This window comes from Theropithecus gelada, chromosome 2, assembly GCF_003255815.1.
Source record: "Theropithecus gelada isolate Dixy chromosome 2, Tgel_1.0, whole genome shotgun sequence".
Lineage (NCBI taxonomy): Eukaryota > Metazoa > Chordata > Mammalia > Primates > Cercopithecidae > Theropithecus > Theropithecus gelada.
Genome location: NC_037669.1, coordinates 77,565,871 through 77,584,029, shown reverse-complemented (window position 1 = coordinate 77,584,029; position 18,159 = coordinate 77,565,871). Strand labels below are relative to the sequence as shown.

General features: G+C 39.5%; 1 protein-coding gene across 16 annotated transcripts in view; it reads right to left on the bottom strand.

Moving 5' to 3' along the window:
* Window positions 1-18,159, bottom strand: part of CADPS (calcium dependent secretion activator) — a 489,640-nt gene that overhangs the window by 141,332 nt on the left and 330,149 nt on the right. For 14 of the 16 annotated variants that reach the window (XM_025376721.1, XM_025376726.1, XM_025376718.1 and 11 more), the window contains one exon: window positions 12,443-12,655. In XM_025376721.1, coding sequence (XP_025232506.1) covers window positions 12,443-12,655 — 213 coding nt within the window. Of the gene's footprint in view, window positions 1-7,376; window positions 7,389-12,442; window positions 12,656-18,159 lie in introns of all 16 variants that reach the window. The other 2 variants (XM_025376715.1, XM_025376717.1) reach the window with 1 other exon arrangement.

Genomic DNA, 18,159 nt, shown 5'->3' with positions numbered 1-18,159 from the left:
CCAGGCAAATCCTAAAGAGGTAGAAATGAAGGTGCTCTCCATGAAAGAAATTGGCTCACTCCACCTCATCTTTACTGACTCTTCTGATATGCAGACTATGGAGAAAAAGAATCTTGTATGAAATCGAGCGAAAGATTTTATTCATCCTTTTGCAGGAAACATTCTACTGGAATACGGGGACCTGCCAGGAACTAGTGATGCTGTCAGGACACGGGAAAAACCGATTTCTGACTTGGGAGTAGTTTGGATAATATTTTCATATGTGGCCTCGGTTCCAAGCAGCTTATTTTTTTTTTCCTCTCCCATGCTTGGGGTATGGCTGTAAGCTTGGGTTATGGTTAGCAGTGTGACTTTCAGATGATGATTTCTCCTATTATTACTGGTATTGTATTAATAAATCACTCAAACCTAAATGCATGGTATTGTCAGATTTATACCTCCTTATTGTTTGAATTTTTTTTTAAAAAGTTGCCATTTTTCATAGAAGCAGCAAGTGGTCCGTGTTTGAACGAGCTGTGTCGTTTATGCCCAAGACTCACAGAAGCAACGGGTTCCAGAAGGCAAGTTGAAGAATGTGTATTTTAACAGCCAAATCGCTCCATTAGAATAATAAAACACAGCTTTTGGAAAGGATATCAAATGCGCAGGAATTATATTAGAGAATCTGAGAGAATCCTCCTTGCTGCATTAACTGCCTTAGATTTATCCTCAGGAAAGTGCTTTCAACTTGAGGTTGGCTGCTTCATCTAGGAGGCTTCTTTCAGTTCGGTTGTTTGGTCTCCAAACTACATTTCTTCTTTGACTTAGGATGACCAGGAAGTTGTTGCTCCCGGGAAAGCTAGCTGCTTCTAGGGCATGCGTGTGACTCCTCTGGCCCAAGGCAAGTGTCTTAAACCTGCTCCAACTGTAGTCTCCCCTGGCATAATGACACTCCTGCAATCCAGGTGACATTTCCCTATCCCCTTTGATAGACTCTGCCCTCTCACCTCCAACCTGTCAGTCCCAAATCAATTTAACTCAGGAAAAACTGAGCGTGGGGTACGCACGAATTGCTCATGCTGTTTCATCCTCATAAAAAGCCTCATCCATTCCTCGCCTCCCAATTTTAACAGATAGATCAGGCATTTTGGCTAGCAGCAGCTTCTTGCTCTCCGATTTCTCAGAAAAGGCTGCAAGCTGACAAACCGGCCGGGGCCTTACTCTGCCAGTTTGGCTTGGCTATTTTATTGCCTTCAATTATGATGGTACAACTGGTCATTTAGCTTAGAGAGAAGGGGGCTCTTTTGTAGCTGTTAAAAAAATATGGCACATGTTTCAAGTCTCTTACTCTTTGTTTGTTTGTTGAAACTCTTGAAAACTTTGCTGATGACCTATTTCGCTTTGCTGGCCACTCAGGAAATGGATCTGAAAAGGCGACTTGGCTCCTCTATGGAGACCTGGATTCAGACCCACTCCCCACCCCCCAGTCCATCACAATGGCTCAATGAATGCGGCTTTGTGGTGCTAATTCTAGGCTAAGAGTAAGTCTAACTAACAATTTCGTTTTTTACTAACATTTTAAAGCAAGCTTACAGAAAAGCCTAAAATCAGTCTGCTTTTGTTTTCAAAAAAGTAACCATGTCAAAACAAAACTTCCTTTTCCCTTCTTCCTTTCTCTCCTCTTTCTCCCCATCCACTTGTAGCATGAGCCTAGGACTGGATTTAGGAGGTCTGGATTTTAATTTGAGCTCTGTTTTTAAATAACTGTAGGATGCTGGCTGAATTGTTTATCTCTCTGAGCATCAGTTTCCTTGTGTGTAAAAGGAGCTGAATTTTCAGTTCCCTTCCTGCCGTCATAGGCTGTAACTTAATGATCCTTAGATCCCTTGCGCACTATGTGTGGAATGGAGCTTAATGCAGTGGGAATTTCCAGCAAGTAAAGCGAGCAGCCTCTGGATTTTACTTTCCCCAAATTATCGTTTACTCAAAATTGGGCTCATTATTCTAATGGTTCCAACAACTCAAGAGCGCTTACAAGGGTGGCTGGCTCCCACAAAATCTTTGAGTTTCATTGAGTTTATTATATTTACTGAGCTTATTATGTTATTAAAAAAAGGAGGAGGAGTAAGCCGGGAGTGCTGTTTCAAGGTGCTAATGAAAATAATCTGATGTTTAAGCTCATCCAAGCATGGGTTTTCATATTTTTTGTTTTTGCCACATTCCCAGCCCTAGAACAGCACCTGGCACATAGTAGGCACTAAGTACAAATTTGTTAAAATCAGAATTTATCTTATCAGAATAAATACAGAAATTTACTCTATTAACAAATATTTTTCTTTCTTGATTGTATGGAATATTTATATACTACATTGATTGGAAACAGCTTATTTAGTGGGAGCTAGCAAAGCAAGTGGTTAAGTGGCTGGGCATAGGCAGGTCACAAAGATTAGATTTGAGACTAGCTCTGCCACCACTAGGTATGTGATATGAGGCAGGTTGCTTAATGCCTCCGGGCCTCCTTGGCCTCATTTGTAAATTGAAGGTAAAATTCAAGTCTACCCTCAGAGGACTGTTGAGAGGATCTGAAGAGAAGCACCTGGAAAGTACCTAGGGCCCTGGCATATATTAAGGGCTCGATAAACATTAGCGAGGAGTAAACAAGCAGGATCTTTAGTGTTTGAAAAGCCAGTTTGTTTCAAGTTGTTAGTGAGCCAAGGATGTCTCTGCATTTATAGCTAACGTTCTATTCCTTCTTTGCTTCTTAAACCTTATCATTTCTAGGAAGCTGGGAGTCCTTCCCTATCTCTCTGCTTTAATTCTTTTCTGCCCCTGTATAACCAATTCCTACATACTGTCTCCGTGTTTTCACTGGGTTATTTTCCAATTTCTCTGTGGTCAAGACACATACATAAAATTGAATCCCTTGGTAGATAACATGTTCCATGAGGGCAAGTTTCTAATCTGTTATTTCCCCTGCCAGCTCTTAGAGGAGCCAGGTCCTCAGGAGGGGTTATTAACTGACTTACTCTGACACCTTCATCCCAGGAAACTTCTCATTGACTTTATTAAGGAGTCACACACATGGGGATTCAGATGGTATCTTGCAAATCCAAAAGTAGGAACATGTGCTCTTAGGGGAAAAAAATCTTATAGAAGGAAACAGAATTCTAGGTGCAGGTGTCTTTGGATACCATTCAGATTGTCTGCCTGTGTCTCCATACATGTCTAGGACCATATGCATTACATATGTTGTCTATTTTAAAATAAAACACTGCAGTGGTCCAGCTGTTCCAAATTCTGTTTCAAAGAACTTGTGGGCGCTTCCCAAGCAACACCATACAGTCATTCTTGCACTGTCCCGGTCTGTTCTTCCACAGTGTCAAACATAAAAAAAAAATGCTCTTGCAACTCCATTTTTCCCTGTACAAACAGTTGGAATTGGTTGATTAAAGCAAAAGAAAACTCCAATGTTGACATTAGCAGAGGGAAAACAGCCCAGAGCAAGAAGTATGAAAGAGTCAATTCCTGAATTCAGGACATTCTGGGATCACTTCCTTTGCCAATATTTGGCATGTGTCAAGAGAATAAAAATGAATGTGAACATCAGGTTAAGCAAAAAGGAATTAGGAGGGTAAAGTGGCTGCTTAAAACCCCAGTGATGTTTGGATGATCTCTTGCTTCGGGAGATGCATCCTAATGCTCTTTTTCATTAGCTGTATTTTTCTAGAAATCAAAGATTGACATTTTAAGAACCAATTTCAGTCATCTTTACCTTTGTCAGACCTAGCCTTAGGAAGTAGTTCCTACGTCCTGCTTGGTCTTCAAGGGCTCCAGATGTACTGATGTACTGAGAGTGAGCTATGTGATTTTATAGGCTCTGCAGCTAGGGCATAATTCAACACACCTTGCAAACATTGCTACCTGTTTCACTTCGGGGGTTTACTTGCATAAGGATTTTTTAGTCCTTTATGACATGGGCATAGGAGACTGACTTCAAACTAAGCTTGGTTGGATAACGCTGATATTGGTACCTACATTAAGAAACTTCAAGAACTGTCAATGGTATCCATGACACAGATGCAGGTGATGAACGTACAGACTTATGGAGAGCAGGTGCACTTTCAAGCAGAAACTAGTCTAAACCTTGCCCCGAGTTTGCTTGGAAACAATTTTGACTTGACATTTAAGGAATGTTGGGAAAACACTGGTTTCTAAAGTGATACTATTATGTGGGTTTTATACTCTCATCTCATTTAATCTACTTTATTAAAATTCAAGTGATATGGTCCCTAATTGACTACTCTGTCATTTATGTTGTTCTTTGATCTTGATATTTGGGTTCATTTCATGTTTGATAGACTTTTCCTTTTTTCCTCCCTTACAAATGAAAAACCATATACTATTTTTCATGATCTATTATCTCAATATCAAGCATACTTGATGTGATCTTGCTTCTAACATATATATTTTTAGATAGGCTTGCAATAATGTCTAGCAAATAACTGTAATTTTCCAGGAAGAATAATATAGTTTTCAAATTTTCATTTTATTGAAATTTTCCTATTATTCCAACAGCTTAGGGATTGAAGGTAGAAGGTCAAATCTACCTTTTTATTTTGTAATATTACACTTTGGAAATTTTTCAGGGCTAGTGAAAAATTCACTGTTGAAAATAATTATGATTATATTATTAACAAATTGTCTGAAAGAGGCTCTTCTCTCTCATGAATCCCTTTTGTAATAAGCTAGAGGTAGCTCTTTTAACATTGAAATTTAGAGCACAGTTATGGCTGTTGCTACTCCTGATGGATGCTAGAGGCAAGAGAATAGCTAATGCAACTCTAAAGTCATCTGTGAACCCAAACTGCAAATTAAAAGGTGACTTTGTATCTCTCTTATATGGAAAATGTGTGCTTGTCATATCTGCTTGACAGTACAAGAGGGAATGTATGGTTTGGACAATAACGAACAATGACAGTAGTCAGCCTCATCAGAAGACATGAAATAAAGAAATGACAATGATTGATGGCAGCTGGTTGTTTATGGATTTTTCTAGAAGAGCTTTTATTGGAATACTCAAGTAACCAGGGGATGTTGTGCCCTGCCTGAGCTCTGCACAGCAAGCAAAAGACTGGTCCTCACGTGCCTGCTGCCCAGAGGCACAACTGGACCACTTAATTGAGAAACAACTTAATTGCTTCGTGGTCCCTTCAGCTAAACTGGGGTAATATGAATGGCCAAGAGAGGATGGTTTCTTTGGAAGCTCTCAAGGCTCACATTGCATCATGCAGAAATCTTGAATTTAAAACTACTATGGCAATACCCCCAAAAGGATAAGTGTGTGATGTTTATTTCAATGTTAATTTCTATAATTGTCAGACAATTGCTTTGAGTAAAAATCATAACAGAGATTTTGTCAATGATCTCAAGCAAAATAAATAAATGATTTTAGTTTTTCCCTGCTGTAGTTATATTAACTTACAGAGTACTTGATGTTTTTACATTCACTCTAACAGGAGCAAAAATAAATTGTCTATACCTGATTAATAACCTTACTAGAAATCACTGTATGGCATGAAAATACTCAATTAATTAACTAGTGAATAATATGTTAAATATGTCTGAAGTAGTTAACAGTGAGGTAAACCTTCATTTAATATGGCTGTTTAGATCAAATCATGGTGTTTGGAAAATTTTAGACCTGATTGTGGGAATCTATTCTTTTAAAAAGTGATTTACTCTTACAATGAAAAGGGACATGATTTACAGTATGGTTTTGGGTCATCCAAATTACATTAATATTGAATTAATTATTTGATATTGCATTACTGCAACATAGCAACTGCAAGTTGACAATATAAGAAGATATAGCAAATTTTATGAGATAAAACTATAGAAAGGAATTAAAGCAAACAACTGTTTAAAAATCCACTAGGATAGCAATGCGTTGTTGTGCAAAATACATGTATATTTGTTTAGAACAGAATCCATTCAGTCATCTATTCATCCATCCTTTCTTTCATTCTTTAAAAAAACTATAGCAAAATCCTAAGTTCCCGCTAAGTTTACATTCTATGAGAAACCTTTTAAAATGCCTCATCAGACATTCAAGGAAAGTAAAGTTAAATTAAGTATCTGCTTGAAGTGGTGAAAAAAGTCTGTCTGCTAGCCAGGGGTACATTTATGCAAAATAAAAGAAAAAAGAAAGGGAGGAAAAAGCAAATTAAAGAAGGAAACAAAAAGAATTTGAAGAAAAGGCTATTATTAAATGGTCAGGAGAAATGATATGACCTAGTTCTTCTAAATTGGCATTCAGAATACTCAAATACATAGTTGCCTGCTCTCTTGACCAATTTTTCTAACTCCCTCTCATGCCAAGTCTTTCCTCAACACATTTTTGGTTGATAGCTTTTTCCTACGTAAATTAAGGAAGTGTGTGTTCTTTTTTATTAATAACTCAAATAGTGAAGAGAAAGATTTTTCTAAAGTTTTTAAGTTTCCTTTTTCTCTTACATGGGCATTTTTAGAAAAATTAATACAAATACAAATGATGTCAGAAAAGTTATTGTTGTCATTGTTCTTGGGGGAGTAGCAGAATGACATTTGAGACCAGAGGTTCAAACCCTCCTTGGCATTGTAAGACTGTGAATCCAAAGCATTTGTAAATGAGCGACATGGATTCAGTCATGTCCTTAATTTCCTGTTTTTGTGTGTGGTAGTTCCATGTATTGTAGCTCTCCTTTCCAAATTAATCCTCTATTGGATCTTACATTAGAGCACACCCTTAAGCCAGGTAGAATGAATTCTTTAGTGTTCAAATAATGCATTTGCTTTCTTAATTGTATTTTGCAATTTCTTCCAGTCTTGCTCAGTTAACATCTCTGGGTTTCCTACCCCACTTATTTTTAAAAGTATCCATGGTTACCACACCATTGGTACTCTGACCATTCGAATCTTTGGAATGGGAAAGGAAAAACAACAACAACAACAACAACAACAGCACATTATCAGAGTGCAAAATGATCTGTTTTCAGGCATTAAGCAGTCAGGTAGCTGTGAATTCCATGAAACAAAGGTATTATTTGCCATTTTGTTGTGATGTTAATTAATATTCTTGGAATGAACAAAAAATTAGATGTTAATGGTTGGCTTTACTCAGAGGATCATTTGATGCCAATATGAAAGCCAAGGAGAGGAGGCAATTATGCACACATCACATGCATCCTAGTTTCAGTATGGAAGCTTACATTTCAAACCTAAGGTCAGGAAAATAACATGAAAAGTTGTACTACAAAGTCTAGACATGAGGAAGATTTAAGGGGGAGGGAAGCACATTGCAGGTGTCAGATAATCTAGTCTGATTATCTGAGCTGTGCTAGCTATAGGGGAGCACTTACCCTTCAGTCCAGCTAGAAGTTAGCAGGGTAAGAAGGAACAAACCAGAATAACATAAAGACTAGCAACAAGGCTCAGGAAAGCAGACAGGAGTTCTAACCTAGCAGCCTAAGTTCTTGGGTTCGAGCAAAGATTGAACAAGAAAACTTAAACAAAACAAAACAAAAAACAAAATCAACCTCCCCCAAACCAACAGTAACCCAAATCCCCCTAACTGTTGAAGACGTTCAGGTGGTAGCAAAAAATAGAACAATTCTCAAAAATACCCAACTTTGGGGTTCTCTGATGGGATAAACAGTTATTAGTTGAGAAACAGACATTAAAATGACTCATTGCAAGTGATATATTAAATAACCATTGACCAAATGTCAAAGCTTAAAATACCCTCTTCCCCCCAACCCACCCTAATCCAAATGAGAATTGAGGTACTAATTTTTACTGTTCCACTAACACATAATGGACAGGGGATAAGGTATCTCAACGAGAGGCCACGCGGCATAGTAAATCGTGGAACACTCAACTACAGATTTGGACATCGTTTCCAACGTAAGAAGCATTGGCCTTAAAAATTGGAGAATTGCAAGTATTTGTTTAAAAGCATTGTATAGCTAGGTACTGACTTAATTTTGTTAAATTTTAACAAAAAAGAAAAAAAAATCAACAATGACACACACACAAAAACTACAAAAGAACAAAAAAGTGTTAAAGGTTGGTGAAACCCTCCCAAAAATCTCTGTAGAGTCACACACAAACTAATGAATAGCAGGATCTATTTTTTCAGTTTTTACAATTCCACATAAATACCCCACTCCACTCTTCTCGACGTGTCTTTTCATTTTAAAATTGAGCTTTTGAAATTGCAAAAAATAAAAACTGTTACACTTAATTTAGAGAGACCCAAATAAACTCACAATTACTCCCAAGTTTTCCAAACTATAAAAATGGTCCATTCTTAAGTTTCCCTTAAACAGACAGCGACATGACAAGACTGGAGTGTTTATTTTTCTCTACCCCAAAAATATTTCTATATTGCTTCCCTTCTCTATGTAGTTTTCCATTTCTATGTAGCTTCCTTTTGTCTTGTAAATACTAATAAAGTGATTATAGAGTTAAGTCACTGAAAGACTGTTGTTCTTACAAATTATTCACTAGCAAGAATGGCAAGTACTTTGAACAAATATTCAAAAATAAGATTTAATGAGATGTGTGCAGAGTTCAGTACTTAACAATGACCCTTACCTTTTTGGCAGTCAAGGAAACCTTTTTAAAATGCAATACTTGATTTTTCTTTTTTACATTTTTTGTTAGCTAGAGACTCTGTGATCGACTTAATTTTTGTGATGTGACTCGATTAAAATAAATCAATGTATAGATTGGCAACCAAATGTAAGTGAAGAATGAAAATTTGCTCTTTACAACTATGTTATGACTGTTTTTCATCTTTCTTGCTTGGTAGTACCTGGTGACCAATCCATCCTGCTTTGCTCAGGATTGAGGGGTTTCCTGGGACACAGGATTTTCAGTGCTAAAAGGAGAGACGTCCTGAGCAAACTAGGATGAGCTGGTTACCGTAAGTATGAATCAACACTGTGGGTTTGACTGAGTTACCCATGCGTAAGGCTTGATCTATTTAGTAGTGACGGTTCGAATTTTACAAATTACAGAAGCTGTGAAGTAATTATGACCTTCTATGGCAGACTCCACTAATAATTATGATATACAGTCAGCTCTCCAGTATCCATGGGTTCTGCATCCATGGATTCAACCAGCGGTGGATTGAAAATATTCAGAAAAAAATTACATCCGTACTGAACATGTACAGACTTTTTTTTGGTCATTATTCCCTGAACAACACAGTGTAATAACTACTTATAGAGCATTTGCATTGTATCCAGTATTATAAGTAATCTAGAGATGTTTCAAATTATATGGGAGGACGTTTATAAGTTATATGAAAATACCATGCCATTTTTAAAAACGGACTTGAAAATTCATGGATTTTGGTTTCTACAGGGGATCCTGGAACCAATTTCCCATGGATACTGAGGGAAGACTGTATTCCCTCATATTTAGCCACTTTTTTCCCTTTTGGTTGCTGTGCATAACTACCCAATGATACCATGGAATGTAAAATTCCTGGTTCCTTTCTTGATCTTTTTGCAGATGCTCAGGCATAAAGGTTGGGTTGATTAAATCCTAACTGGTTGTCTCTGCTGGCTTGTAAATTATAGGAACAGAAGCCACACTGGCTGGTACTCTGGCTGCAGTTTTTATTAAGTGCTTAAACTAGCAATAGATAGAATTTGGAGCAGTATTGAGGCTCTGTTGCAGGGATAATAAAGTAACCATGGGATGACTGGGATCCACACTATTGGACTGAAGTTCTGGGTGAGGGCTGCCATTTATTACATGGCCACTGTGTACAGTTGTGCAGATTGGGCACTGCAGAACTCAATGGGTGCATTCACATTTTTGTGTATGTGCAAGGTGTTTCCTGTATTACACAGTCTCCATAGCTGACTGTAGTGTCTTGTTCTTTTAGAACCTGGTAGATGTAGCAGGGCCTCATGCTCTCTGGAGAACTCCCATTCCTAGGCAGTAATAAAGGAGACAGTACAGAAGAAGGTAGATCTACCACCAGGTACTGATAAATCCCAGAGGCATGCATGACCTGGCTTTCTCACTCATCTCTCAGCCTACTTTACATATTTCCTAGGGATGATATCATTTACCCCCCCAAATTCTAACTCTTAGGAGTTTGCTTCGGATGCTCCATTTAATAAAAGTTCCTTATTTCAACTAGAGTAGTGATACACATCAAGCTGTGTGTATTCAATTGAATCTTTCTGCTGATGCCTAACAACTGGCATTCTAATTTCACAACTAAATGAATTCTATCCACAGAGAGAAATCTACATCAAGAGCCCCCATGCATTTCCATGAAGAGACATCTCTTCTTCAGCACCTTCCATCACAGGTTTTCTTTTTTAATCAGTGTCTTGTCTCTAATTTTGCTCCTGAATGTCCTTCGTCTTATACTGGTGAGGAAAAAGTGGGGTCAATAGCAAACTATGTAGCAGTTTCTTAATCTGGGCAGATGATAGAACAGAGACACTGAATGTAGGGTGAAATGACTTTAGAAGAAATGAAGATTATTTGGAAATAAGACCAGTATTTTCCAAATATCACCTGAGATACATGCTTTATGAGGTTGATTTGAATGGTGATTATAGTTAGAATTTTTTTCTGATACACAGGTAATTCCTTTTCAAGAGGTTATGATAGGATGTGCTATTTCCAAATGTATCACAAAGGAGCATGTTGGGCAAGGTGAAAGGAGGGATTTTTGTCTTTTTTTTTTTTTTAAACACAACAATTAAACAAATACTGGGTATGATTTATCTCGACTAATAACTATTACTCTCTTTACTGCTCTCAAGTAAACCTAAATGCAGGAAGATGTTAGAGAATACAAGAGTGGAGAACTTCGTGGTAGGTGTGGGCAGAAGGCTGCTCCTTTTCCCTCAAGTCTTACCCCAATCTTTCTTATTATTTCATGATTTTCTGTGTGGAAACTCACAGCAATTATATGATTATTTACACTGTTCCACAAGGGCATGCATCACCATCAGTACTGGACAGGAATTCCTGGGAACATCCGATAAATAGAATTTGTGATCCAAAAGAAGTTGTATTTCCTGATCAACAAGGGTGTTGCAAGATGTAAGAATATAGTCTTGTTGGACAGAAATGGACATGGCAGTAGAATTCACCGAAATGCAAGTTTACCTCTATTTAGTAGTTATAGTTGCAAAATTATTCCACCCACTTTCATATTCTGTTTAAGAGCAACAGAGGAGAGATCGTGCAAGCACTGTGTTAGAGGTTAAGTCTCTGCATTTGCATTTGCTTTTCCTTCAGCTTCAATTCTCTTTCCTCAAATATTTGTGGGGCTGACTACCTATCATTTGAACTGAAACTCAGGGAAAACTTCTTTGATTGTCTAATGTCTCTCCTTCTCACTCAGTCACCACTAAATAACATTCTTCATGGTATTTACCAGTGTCTGAAGCTCTCTTATTTATCTGTTCACTTGTTTACTATCTAGGCCTCCCCATTGGGATGCAGGTATTATAAGAGCTGGTACCTTGTCTGTCCTTCTCATTAACATGTCTGATTTCTAGACAGTTGCTCAATGACCTAGAATGAATGAGTGAGTTCCATACTAAAGTAATAAATCATCATGATTATTGCTAAAAATTACTTGTACCCGTGTTATCTCTAATTGACTTGATATTCAGGGTAAAGCAAAAGACTCTATTTAGAATGAATGTTTGGAACAAAAATGAATTACTTTGTATCTCCATTTTCTTTGTTTTAATAAATATTTCCAAACATGTACTGGCTTTCACCTCACCCTGTGTATCAGAAGTATTGATAGATAAAAGCCATTTTAGGTAGCAAGAAGACATGGAAAAGGGACAAGAAATTAAACGTACGCAGAGGTAAGAGGAGAAAAAACTTGACTATGAACTGGGGCTGTTTAAGGAGACAGTCTCATTTTTGGGTCTCTGGTATTTTAGCTCGGAATGGGATTTTAGGTACCATGTTTTGTGTTTTTTTTTTTTTTTTTCCACTGCATGTGATAATGTCATCATTTATTTTTAAATGGTTCTAAATTGCAGATTTAAGTTGATTTCAAATCAACCCTATTTTTAAATTACTTTTAATAGGAAGAAATGAAGCAAGGACATACATAATCTACTATATTTGAAGGACTCAAACAAATACATGTTTGGCTGTGAATTCTGTACTCTCACCAAAACAGAGATAAAAATCCACCTAAAATACACTTTCCTTCATTTAGTCCTTGTGGGAGAAGGTCAAGTATTGCACTTTAAAATTACTTTCATCTAACATTTGTCCCAACTTTCCCCCTGAATTCACTATATGTTTTCAGGAAACATGATTTTATAAATTTTAAATACAAAAGCAACTAGGTTTTCTAATTCAACTTTGGAAGGTTTACTTTACTGAGCTATTTTTGTAAAATGGCATATTTACTTACAAAATTGAGAGATAGGGGCATCCAGCTGAGGCACATTTCCTCCCTTGGCGTTGAGTTTCTGGACTTGGGTCGGGGGCACAGGCTTGTGTGACTGCCCCGTGGCCCGGTACATGGCCTGGACCCACAGGATGCGGTCTTGTTCATCGTCACTGGCAAATATCACGGTGTCTCCCTCCTTGACGGCATTGAAGAAGGCTCGGCCACCCTCCAAACCTGGAAGAAAAGAGAGTAACAACTTCTACTAAGCTGAGCTGTGATGTTCTCAACTGGACTCAGTCCTTGAAAGAGCAGTTTCTGCTGCTTTTCCTTGGGACAGAAGAATGGGGGTAGCAATTAACCTAGGATGGGAAATCTGAGACTCACTTGGCCACAGAGTGGGACCGTGATGTTGAAGAAGTATTTCTGAGCCTGGATCTTACCTTTTTGTGTCCTGATGGGGATAGAATTGTCAAGCAGGCTGCCTGCTTGGGGGACAGACATCCGCTTATAAACATATTATTTTCTCCCTCATCTTTAAACACAAACAGAACAACAACAAAAACCTCTCTTTACCCCATCTCTTCCTTCAGCTACTGTCCTATTGCTCTCCTCTTTACAATGAAGGGAAATCTCTACCAAGGCTTTTCCAATTTTAGTACCCATATGAATCCCCTGGGCATCTTGTTAAAATGCTGCTTCTGATTCAGTAGGTCTGGAACTGAGCTTGAGGTGCAGCATTTCTAAGAAGCTCCCAGATGATGCAGATGGTGCTGGTGTGAGGACCCCATGTTGAGTAGCAAGGGTCTCTTCCCTCCTGTTCTGCCTTACAACGCCTCCAATCAGGCTGCTGCCCCACTGAAACTTGTCCAGGTTTCAGTGGACACATTGTTGAATGACCAGTGACCTCCACATTGCTGAATCCAATTACTGATTCAAAGTCCTCATTTTATTGGGCCCATCCACCTATCAGCAGCATTTGCACTCCCCTCTCTTCAAGATGCTTTCTTTACTTAGCTTTCAGGAACCCTTACTTTCCTTCTACCTTCCTGGCCGCTGTTCCTCAGTCTTGTCTGGTGGCTCCTCCTCTTCCTGATTTTTAAATGCTGGCATGCCCCGGCCTTCCGTCCTTGCCCTTCTTCTCTTCTTTAGCTACACCCTCTCTCATGGTGATGCCATCCAGCCTTTAAGTACCATGAGTACGCTGATGGCCGTCACGTTTCTCCCTCCAACCTGAACCTCTCCCTTGGACTCCAGGCTTGAATATCTTTCTTGACTTCTCCCCATGGATATCTGATAGACATCCCAAGCTTGTGAAACCCAACACTGAACTCCTGGTCTTTCTCCCTGACCTCCTCAGCAAAGCTGAGCCCATCTCTCTTGCTGCTCAAGCCCCCAATCTTGGGGTCAATTTTGACTCTTTACTTTCTTTCACTACCCACTTCCAATGAATCATGAAATTCTGATGGTTCTACCGTTAGGACATTACCAGAATTTGACCACTTCTTCCATCTCCAGTTGCGTCCATCAGAAATGTACCCATGATCATCCCTGGATTATTTTAATAGCCTCCTATCTGACCTGTCTGCCTCTGTCCTCACAAGGCAGCCAGAGTCCTGGATTTAGCACTAGAGTCAGGTCATGTCACTCTTCTGCTCAAAACCTGCCAGCAGTTCTGTGTTCCACTCAGAGGAAAAGCATTGGTTCTGACAAGGCTTGAAAGGCCCCCATGAACTGTTCCTCTGCCACCTCTAACCTCCTCTCTTAATACTCTCTTTCTGCCTCTATGCACACATGTACTCACTTCATTGTAGGCACACTGGCCTCTTGCTGTTCCTTGAACACTCAGGCATGTGCTCACCTCAGGACTTTTGCAATTGCTTTTCTCTGTGCCTGGAGCACTCTTCTTTCAGGTATCTGCATGATTCACACCTTATCTCCTTTGTGTCTTTTCCTAAACATCACATTCCTGTTGAGACCTTCCTTGACCTCCACTTCTTGTGACCTATCTCTTATCTTGCTTAATTTTTCTTTATTGCTCTTATTACTTTTTAGCAAACTACATAATTTGCTTTGCTTCATACGTGTAGGTAGTTTTTGTCTGTTTTGCTTACTGCTGTATCCCTGGTGCCTAGAATAGTGCATGGCACATAGTGGGTATACAAATAATTGTTTAATAAATGAATATGCTCTAGATCCATCTGTTTCCATGGGCAATTCTCAAGGTTAAAATTTAGAGAGAAGTAGGTGGAAACTTCTCTTTGGGTTTGGGCCAAAGCTATGTTGTGTCCATCAACATATTCCAGAAGCCTGTGTTTTAGATCACTGGGTACTCTCTAGCTGGAAATAATACTTCATATCTTCATCAGGTTCCTCATCACCTCCTCAATTATTAAAAACTAAGAGGGGAATGAATGAGTGATTAGCATCCTCAAATTTCCAATGAGGTCCAGCCAGTAATCTGTTTGATATTTGTCATTGGAAAAGATTTCTGGTAACATTAAGACTTCTTCATTGTGCTATTTATTGAGGTGTCTATGCTGCAAGCACGGGTGTCTGTTGGTAGTTTTGCACTTGGAATGGCCAGGGATTTAGGACAATAAATAGCTACCTCTTTATATGGAGGGTCTGATAATATCACACTAATAAAGCTTTACTAAAAGATTTTTGGTGACTTTTATTATAAGGGACTATTTTGCTTAATTTTGTACGGTAAGTTTTAAAATACGTAATTTGGTACGATGATGTGTAGCTAGCAAGCTGGGAAAACCTGATAAACCTAATGAACAGCACAATAAAAAGGAAAATTCTGAAAGGGGAAGGAGGAGGAAGAAGAGCTCTGAGAGTTGCTTTAAGCCTGAAAAGTGAGCAATAAAGAGTTAAAAGGAAGAGAGGATCAATAGACCTGTAGCCTAGTCTCGTGGTATCCTTAGGAATAAGCTATTTTGCTACAGTCAGGGAATGCCAGGACAGACATGACCAGGCATCACTTTTACTAGCCCCAAGCCTTCCCCCTCCCCCAGGGTCTGCTGCTGGGGTGGGGATACTGTATTTCTGGAGCTACTGTCAGAAAGTCAGTTCATGGAGTTACTTTGGGGAAGTGGACAGCCCTCTCCACTGTGCAGTTATTTAGATGTAGAGATGGAAAGACATGAGGAAGTTTTTATATTTTTATTCAATCCTCCCAACAGCCTTATGATGTAAGTACTGTTATTCCATTTTTACAGATGAGGAAACTAAGTCATGGGGAAGGTGGTAACTAGCCCATGGACACAAAACTGGCTTGTATGTGTCAGAGCTGGCTTTTGACCTCTGCTGTTTGACTCCAGAGCTGATGACTATAACCATTGTGCTACACTGCACCAAAGCATGAATCCAGGGCCTGGCCCTCACTAACAGCTCTCTTAAGAGTCATTATGAACAATAAAATGAAGCCTAATTTTGGAGTGAGTAAGGGCAAAGAGAAACATCTAAAGCAACAGCAGCAATGACAAGCACAGCAGCAGAAAGCAACAGGGCTTTTTCAGAAAGCACCAGAGGCTGAGGACACACCAAAGAAAGCAAGAAGGAGATAGAACAGCGACAGATGAAAGAGAGCCAAGAGAGGAGAAAGCAAAGTGAACATCCACAAAGTGAAGACCCACATGTGCTGCATCAGTCTTAGAAAAAGCAACAATTCCTGGGGACTGAATCTGAAGAATGTGATGTGTGACCTTGCATGGGCTCTCCTTGGAGAACGAGGGGCACAGTCCCACAGGTCAAAGACAAAGACACGTCTGGGAATAGATGGAAGCAGACCAGGCAAAGGAATGCTGACCAGCTCTCTAGGAGAAACGGATTTCACTTCCAACAACTTGCATGGCCGAGGTCCATTTATGAGGGTAAAAAAGGTCTTTATGAATCGTGTAAGAATAATTTAGTTGTTTGATAAACTGTGGCATTGAATTATTCTGGATTAATATTCTTTTATTTGAAGACTTCATTATCTAATTGGATAGAAATTGAGAGATTGTCTCAAACTTTCCAAACCACACACAGGGAAAGGTAAAGTGAAGCATTTTTAGTTTTACCTTAAAAGGAGTAGCTTGTAAGTGAAACTTACATTGCCAATTCACCAAATTAAACATCAAGGACCCAAACAGGTAGAGTTTATTTAGTGAAAATGCTTGTGTCAGGGGGAACCACCTAGACTGTAGGCTGGTACTAAGGCAACAATATTTGGTTGCATCCCTCCCTTCCACGGCAGAGAGCAATAGGCCACAGGGGTTCTTAGCCCATAAAATCACCACCAGTGGGGTCCACTGACAACCGGGATAAAATCAAGAGAAAGAGGGAGAGAGATAGAGTCTGAAGTCCTCCCCATTTGCACACTCACCTTTCAGGGAGCAGTCGAGGAGACTCCTCAAATCTGAGGACATTGGTTAAAATGCTTGGCTCTCCAGCTGGCAAATGTTCAGGAATCCCCTGCAGTGCTTATTTAAATACAAAGATTCTGACCTCTTCCTCTTTCTGGTTCACAGGTTAGAAGTGGGGCTCAGGAACATTTATTTTTAATAATTACTTTTTTGTTGTTTGTTTGAGACAGAGCCTCTCTCTGTCGCCCAGGCTGGAGTGCAGTGGTGCAATCTTGGCTCACTGCAACCTCTGCCTCCCAGGTCCAAGCGATTCTCCTGCTTCAGCCTCCTGAGTAGCTCGGATGACAGGCGTGTGCCACAACATGTGGCTAATTTTTGTATTTTTAGTAGAGATGGGGTTTCACCATGTTGGCCAGGCTGGTCTTGAACCTCTGACCTCAAGTGATCTGCCCACCTCAGCCTCCCAAAGTGCTGGGATTACAGGCGTGAGGCACCGCACCTGGCCAATAATCACTTTTTTTTTTTTTTTTTGAGATGGAGTCTTGCTCTGTCGCCCAGGCTAGAGTACAGTGGCGCATGGTCTCTGCTCATTGCAAGTTCCACCTCCCAGGTTCATGCCATTCTCCTGCTTCAGCCTCCCGAGTAGCTGGGACTACAGGCACCCGCCACCACACCCAGCTAATTTTTTGTATTTTTTTAGTAGAGACGGGGTTTCACCGTGTTAGCCAGGATGGTCTCCATCTCCCGACCTCATGATCTGCCCGCCTTGGCCTCCCAAAGTGTTGGGATTACAGGCGTGAGCCACCGTGCCAAGTTAGACTTTCCCATGACAACTGGGAGAATTTAAGTCTCCGTTTTCAGTCAAACATTACTTGGGGAATAAATAGGACTTAGCACATGGAAAGATAGAGGAAGCTGCTTATTATTCTCAAGTACATAATTGATTTACATTTTACATCTTTCCACTTACATCTTTCGTAAGGAAATTTATAAATTATATCCTATGGGATCGATGTAAGAAGAAATAAGCTTTAAAAATATATGTGCACAGTTACTCCTTACACATGTAGATAGAATAGCTCTCTCCACTCCTGCCCTCCCCACTGAGGGAAGATAATTTTGCTTTCATCTGATAAAGTAACAACCATAGCTTTGCTATAGCTGTTCATGCAGCTATGCTTTATTGCAAATGCCAAAGCATGACATGGGTTAGACCCGGAGTTCCAGCTCAGCCACCAGGCAGTCTCAAACAATAGCCTTTGATATCTCAGAATCTCAGCTTCTTCATTTACAAAATGGGGTAATGATCCCGGTCTTATCCACTTTGTGGGATTACCATGAGGGCTAAATACAATCACATGGGGGGAAAGGAAAATGAACTGGCTT